Consider the following 6,637-nt stretch of genomic DNA (forward strand, 5'->3'; position numbering starts at 1 on the left):
CTAAGATTCAATTGTTAAATAAATCTTTTGCAACTCTATTTTTAATGTGGAGTCACATTTTGAAAACATATTAAATGATATTCCCTAACATGATAATACTTGCTATAGGAAAATGACAATATAAGTTGGAAAACAATAATATTCTCAATCACATGTATTTATCTATTTAAATTTATTTTCACTTAGAATTTAGACTAATTTGTTCTATTTTAATTTCATACATGTTATTATTTCTAACTATATATTTCATTGTTTATTGGATGTTATTTTTAAAACCATATGTTCTAAATATTTGATTTCCATACACACACTATTATAATATTACTAGTATATATTAAAATTTATTTAGTTAAACTTCCCTTTAATGAATTGTAAAAAGAAAGGAGGTTTGTTAATCTTAAAAGTCGTAAAAAAAAATCTATTTGAACTACTTTCAAAAGGTGTTGCCCAAATAAAAATCTACCATTGTTCCCCTGTTGATTCAAATCTGACCAATCATTAGCCGCCAGATCAATTAAGGTCCATCATAAGACATCTGTAATTTTAGAAATTAACCTAACAGAACATAAAATTAGGCCACTATTGTTTCACCTCAAAGAGATTGATCAGCATCAGATACATTTGGATATATGAATTTGCATTTGCATTTTCAGTCTATTTTCAACAGAGAAAGATTTGAATATCTTCCAACAGACGTGAAGAACATGTTTCTCTTTTATGTGGGTGAACTTGCCTGTCCATTAGAGTTATGGCTGGTCTGTTTGCTTTCATTGATGTTCTTTCTCTTTAGAATCTCTTTAATCTCTGTTTCTTTCCTATCTACAAAGTCCATTATGTTATTAAAGCTAGTAGATAGGATGGAACGCCGAGACAATCTCGAAGGCTCGATCTCCTCAACCTCTGCTTCCTCGTCTTCGGGGCTAAATCTACGGTACTGAGTGAAGACTCTATAGCAGAACAATGTAAGAGCCAACACACAAGCAATGCCGCAAATGAGGAACAGGCCCCAAAAGCTACTTAGGGAGAGCTTATTTTCTTCTTCTTGATTGATTTGAATCGAGCACTCAGTGTGTGTTAGCCACTTATTATGGAATTTTTGGAGCTCACCGCTTTCCAAGAGTTGAAGGATAGCAGTTGAAAGATCGACTGCAAGAGGAGAGTCCCTTTGAAAAGCCTGGCACCATGAAAAACGAAAATGAGAAATACATATGTTTGCTGTATTGTAGCTCAGTGATTTGTAACTCAAGAAAATAACGAAAAGTTTAATGTTGAAGCTTACGAAGCCCAACCCGCTTTTTGTAAATTCTTGCCCAACAGTCCGATATAAGCAATTGGTGCTGGTTAAGAAGAGCTCAATGTAAGGAAGTTTGTCGACAATGGCAGCTACACCACCCGCCTTTGGTCCAAGATTAAGGGCTCTAAGATATGCTTCCGGATCCTTCAACTTAACTATCCTAGACATTGCTATATTGAGCTCGTCAACCAAATAGTTCAATGCAAATGAACCTTCTTGAATTCCAATAGGTTCGGAACTTGAGATCAAGCTATCAATCCCTTGAATCCCCGATGTCAGCTGTTGCACAGTAAGTATTGATGTCAAGCTAGCCGTGTAGCTTGAATTGATAATCAGAACGACAAACAGCCATATGATCAGCACCAAACGTCCCAAAGTGCTCACCGTGTTTTCTCCTGCACCAAGTTAAAGCAAGAAGTGGTTTACGAGTTTTTGGCACAGATTCGTATGATAACATAAACACCATAGATGACTATAATGATTTTACTTACTGTGCGAGAAAAACATTGTTGAGAAGCTAAACCTGGAATTATGAAAAATAATTATCAATATAATCATTGTAAAGTTTGTCAAGTTAATAGAAGGGATCTCTAATTGTATGGACCATGCAGTTCACAGCCTCAGCCAACATGTAATGTGACCATGATGTATGATACAGAAAAATGCCAACTCTCGTAAAATTCTGCTCTATAAGATTATGGTTTTCAAGGACACTGTACTTTATGGATTAGATCTAATCCGTGCATCCATTTTCTAGCAGTTAGACATATAGCAGCCAATCTATTAAAAAGAGGACTAACCAAAAAATAGTTATAAGCTGTTGTCGGGGAGGACCACGGAATTCGTGATTTATCCGGTGCTCAAGAATCCACACTACAGCTCCCACAAAAAGAAAAAATGCAGCAGTGACAAACCACATCTCTTTAGTAAATGGCTTGAGAAATGCCCATGGACTCGACTTTGCCTCTTTGACCAGCGCAACAACAACGAGTCCAGATTCCATGTAAGGCTGAGTAAAATCTACAATTTTCATCCTGTTCATAACAATTGTAATATCTCCAACTGCTGCATCGTATTTCTGAAGAGGAAAGGAGCAAGTCAGCATAATTACTGGCACCTAAGGAACTGAAATCAGATCATGCAATACCAGCTAAGTTACTCACATTTTGGGCAACCTGGCTAACAATTTCGTCATAGTTAGGATTTCTTTTACCATCTCCGAATAACATATACGTATGAGGGACAGCATATGGGAGCAAGTTTATTGCAGCTTCAAAGACATCGATGCAGTATCCTTTTACACCTTGGGGACTATTGTCTTTTGACACAAACTCTTTGTAACCTACACGGTTGGGCACAGCAATTCGTAACGGCTGTCCATTGTTAGGGAATACCCATCCTCTCGGCACTTTAGAAGTTTCACCAGGCCATTTTACACCATAAAGATGTTGACTGCCGGATGAGATATTGGGAGGCTTTGTATATAAGCTCTCTGGAGGGACAATAGAGAGATGCGAGTAATTTGACCAATAACCAATTCTATGAGTCCCAGTTCCAACAATGTTAAGAACATCAAATGCTGGATGAATTAAATCTCTTTGTTGATTAAATTGAATCTGACCACTTAGACCGGATAAGTTCATCCGAAGAAGTGTCTGGAGAAGTTGTTGGCCTCCGTTAAACACACGAAGCGACGAAAGGTGTAGTGCAGTGCCATTTGTATCGCTCAATTTCGGGTCATTAGAGAAAGACAAATTTCCACCTTCACTGAGAAAAACTTCAAGGGCATGTGCAGCCAGCCAAACCGAATCATAAGCATAAAGTGCATATGAATTGAATCCTCCAGGACCCGTACTCCCCTTATCTTTTAGGTTTTTCCATCTAGAAATAAACCTCTTTTTGAGATTAGTATCCGGGGTGTAACGACGGAGAGCAACAACCCCTTGCAAGATATTCATTGTACTGGGATCAACTGCTTCCCTCGAATCTAAATATGAAGGAAGCCAATCTGTAGCAATCCAAACATAACCACCACTCATCATATTAAGTCTCTTAGCAACAGAAAAGATATTCAAACCAGTGTCGGGATTAGCATGAACAACGAAAACTCGTGACTCCATCAGGTTTACCTCAACTAGCAAGTCATTGATCTTACTTTCGGGGTCTTCAGGGCTAAAGGAAGCCTTGTAAGAAATCTTGGCGCGTTTCTTTGCCAAGGAATCACCCAAAACAGAAATCCCATTTCTTCCATAATCATCATCCACAAATATTGCTATGACCTCCCTCCAGCCGTAATAGTCTAAAACATCAGCGATCGCATACATCTGGAAGTAGTCACTGTGTGTAGTACGGAGGAAATACGGGAACTGCAGGGAAGCAAGAGTGGGATCTGTTGCCCCAAATGAGAGAAGAGGGACATGAAGCTCATTAACAACATGGGAGATGACATGAGCTATCCCGGAAGATTGCGGACCAATTGCCACAACAATATCACTTTCCATCAGCTGCAAAGCTACATAAACAAGGACAGCATATTAGCTTTAATGTTTCCACTCTTTTTAGAGAGATCAGAAAAGGAAGGACAACAGAAGTAACGCACATCTAATCCTAAAGGATTCTAGTATTCTTCAGCTACTCTATATTGCAGGAAAGTTCTATATAGAACAATGCACATATAATCCAAATAAAAAGGAAAGCAATCGGATTGGAAGATCATGGCCAATCTAGATTCTGAGTTTAATAACTTCTGTTCCCAGTTTTAAGCTCTGCCAGGTGAGCAGGTTTCTGATGTAATCACTTACAGTGCCACCATATAGATTTCAAAGTTACAATAGCCACAACTTATATCAAACATTTTGAAGGCACAAAATCCAACTGCAGAATTGCAACATAGTAACAGTAAGAATAATGAACTACTCAAACAATCAATGCCTTTCCCTTCTATTGCGATCAATACCAGGCATTTTAAACAACCCTATACTATACTGATATATGCCAAAAGCAATAGCAGAAAGAGATACCCAACACAAAGAAAGAGCTATTGATTTCAATTCATTATCATCATTCATCAGTTTCTCTCTTAGAACATACTTATTTTCTATCTAAAAACAGTTAAGTTTAATCCCTTGAATGATACACTCAATCCAGCAATGTAAACAGATAAAAGAGTATATGAAGATCAATTAAAATTGCAGGGTAGAAGAAAAAAAAATACCTTCCATGGTTCCAATAAACCCACTGCAATTTGTATCCCGCAAAATGAGTTTCAATTCTATCCCATTAAGAATGTTTGGATTAGAGTTGACATCATCAATGGCAGCTAGAAGTGCAGGCTTTGTTGCTCCCCCAATGACCGAATTCAAAGTGAAAAGAGCTCCAATATTTATAACCTTTGGATTCGAAGAAGATGATGTATTACCAGTACTACAAAAAGCTTCCAGAGGGAACCATATGAAGAACCAAAGGCTCAACAAAACCAAAGTTCTTTTCATGAATCCTGAAATCAGCAAAACCTCTTTCATGTTTCTCCAAGACCAGCCAGACAACCTATTTTTCTGCCTCAAATTCTAATGAGTTCAAGATACCAAACAACACCACCTGCCACCAAAGGTTTTTACAGAAATCCATAAGAAATCCATGCAATCCTAAGGATGAAAACCAAGATAAGGTTCTTACATAAATTATCAATAAAAAAGACAGGTGAAAAGAACAGTGGAACAAGAAAAAGATTTTATTTTTTTCTAGACTCCGAAGTGACAAACCAAAAAAGAATCCAACTAAAAAATTCAAGCTTTTTAACACTTACAGGGTCCAAAATCCACATATGGCATGAGAAGAAAAATAAAATTAATAAACCCAAAGCATACTCAAAAGAAGAAAGCTTGGGCTTAATATAAATTTAATATTGGCTTTGTGTTTGTGGAGGATGAAAAGGAAAACAGTAACGGGAATTTAAATATGTGTAAGTAAAAAACACATGTTAGCCAATAAACAATATTAAAAAGAGAAAGGAAGTTTGAGTTCTGAGTTAAAGATTGAAGAATACTATGACCGTTCACATACTCAGAGCTTCACCAACAGTCTTACATGGCTTAAGCAAAGAATCATTCTCTTTTTAGATTTTTTTTTTAAAATACGAGAATATATAAAGCAATTTAAATAAACAAAATATGTGATTTTTTTCAATTTCTTATTTTAAATATTAAAATATAATTAATTATAATTGATAAATTTTGTTTATATTAAGTAACTTAACATGAGTTAATGCACACTTTACCGCATAAAATATACAGTTTTCTACAATTTTGTTTTTTAAGTTTTTTTTCTGCTCACTTTAGTCCTTAATATTATTAGACGTTCTAATTTAGTTTTTTTTTTCTTTTAAATATTAATCTCATAATCGATTCTTATCATATTTATTTTTTTAATACAATGATTAAAATTATCTATAACCACTCTCTAACCCTTAAATAGAAGAATAGTACCTTGAAGAAAAATATTATAGATCACATTTAGTAGAGATTGAACATGAGATGATTCTCTTAAAAGGATACTACCTAAAATAATTATTTTATTATTCAATTTATTGGAATTTATAATTGGTAGATATTTTTATATGATAAAATTGGATAAATTTTTATTCTAAAAGCAATGTTTTTTTTTTATAATTATTCTAAGTGTTTTTTATCGTCTCAATACAAAATATTTGTTTCTATACTAATATTTCAAAAATATTTTTTTTAAAGTAAGTGAAGAGGATACCTAAATGTTAACAAGCACATATTTGTTGTCTTAATTTTAAATCCGTAATATGTATTATCACAATTGCAAATTAAATACTCATAAATATCCTAATATGTCATCATTTTTTTTTAAGTTCACCACTATTGTCGAGTGTTTAACCATTTTAAAGAATTTTAGTACAAAATAAAAAGAGCATGTACATGATGATTAATAAAAGAAGTCTACTCCATAACTTAAATAATGAATTAAGTCAAATAAACAAGCCACCGGTAACATTGATAAAATATTTAAAATTTGATGTAAAAAATTATTCAATTTTTATTAAAATACTTTTAGAATATAATTTTTATAAAATTAATTGAATTACTATATACAATTTTTATATCATTTGTAATATTTTTAATATCTATAATTCTTTTTTCAAGATACAACAAATCTTTTTACTATTTTTTAAAATTTTGAATAATTTTTTTACAATATTTACTTTTTCTAATAATTTTTCTAATTTTTTTATAATACCTTACAATTTCTAATAATTTTATAATTTTTTATAGTTTTTATTATTTTTACAATGTTTTAAAAATACTAAAATATTTTATT

At 33.4% G+C, this 6,637-nt stretch overlaps 1 protein-coding gene across 7 annotated transcripts; it reads right to left on the reverse strand.

Moving 5' to 3' along the window:
• Window positions 1-550: 550 nt before the first annotated feature.
• LOC107893862 (glutamate receptor 3.4) lies at window positions 551-5,445 on the reverse strand. Of its 7 annotated transcripts, none has more exons than XM_016819002.2 (7): window positions 5,357-5,445; window positions 4,509-4,891; window positions 2,458-3,806; window positions 2,095-2,372; window positions 1,786-1,817; window positions 1,290-1,689; window positions 551-1,174 (listed from the first exon to the last, which is right to left on the reverse strand). In XM_016819002.2, the coding sequence occupies exons 2-7, from the start codon at window positions 4,813-4,815 to the stop codon at window positions 1,075-1,077; spliced, it is 2,466 nt and encodes an 821-aa protein (XP_016674491.1). In that variant the 5' UTR covers window positions 4,816-4,891; window positions 5,357-5,445; the 3' UTR covers window positions 551-1,074. The 7 variants fall into 7 exon arrangements, with proteins under 7 accessions (XP_016674491.1, XP_016674490.1, XP_040940971.1 ...); XM_016819001.2 differs by having other exon boundaries at window positions 1,280-1,689; XM_041085037.1 differs by having other exon boundaries at window positions 5,100-5,412.
• Between the last annotated feature and the right edge of the window lie 1,192 nt (window positions 5,446-6,637).

Source organism: Gossypium hirsutum, chromosome A13 (assembly GCF_007990345.1).
Source record: "Gossypium hirsutum isolate 1008001.06 chromosome A13, Gossypium_hirsutum_v2.1, whole genome shotgun sequence".
In the NCBI taxonomy this organism is placed as follows: Eukaryota; Viridiplantae; Streptophyta; class Magnoliopsida; order Malvales; family Malvaceae; genus Gossypium; species Gossypium hirsutum.

Excerpts from the sequence above, each read along its gene's own strand:
- LOC107893862 (XM_016819001.2), bottom strand. The coding sequence starts at position 4,815 with ATGAAAGAGGTTTTGCTGATTTCAGGATTCATGAAAAGAACTTTGGTT. Across the intron at positions 1,818-2,094 it reads CAGCTTATAACTATTTTTTG|GTTTAGCTTCTCAACAATGT; the intron begins GTTAGTCCTCTT and ends TCATAATTCCAG. Across the intron at positions 1,690-1,785 it reads AACAATGTTTTTCTCGCACA|GAGAAAACACGGTGAGCACT; the intron begins GTAAGTAAAATC and ends AACTTGGTGCAG.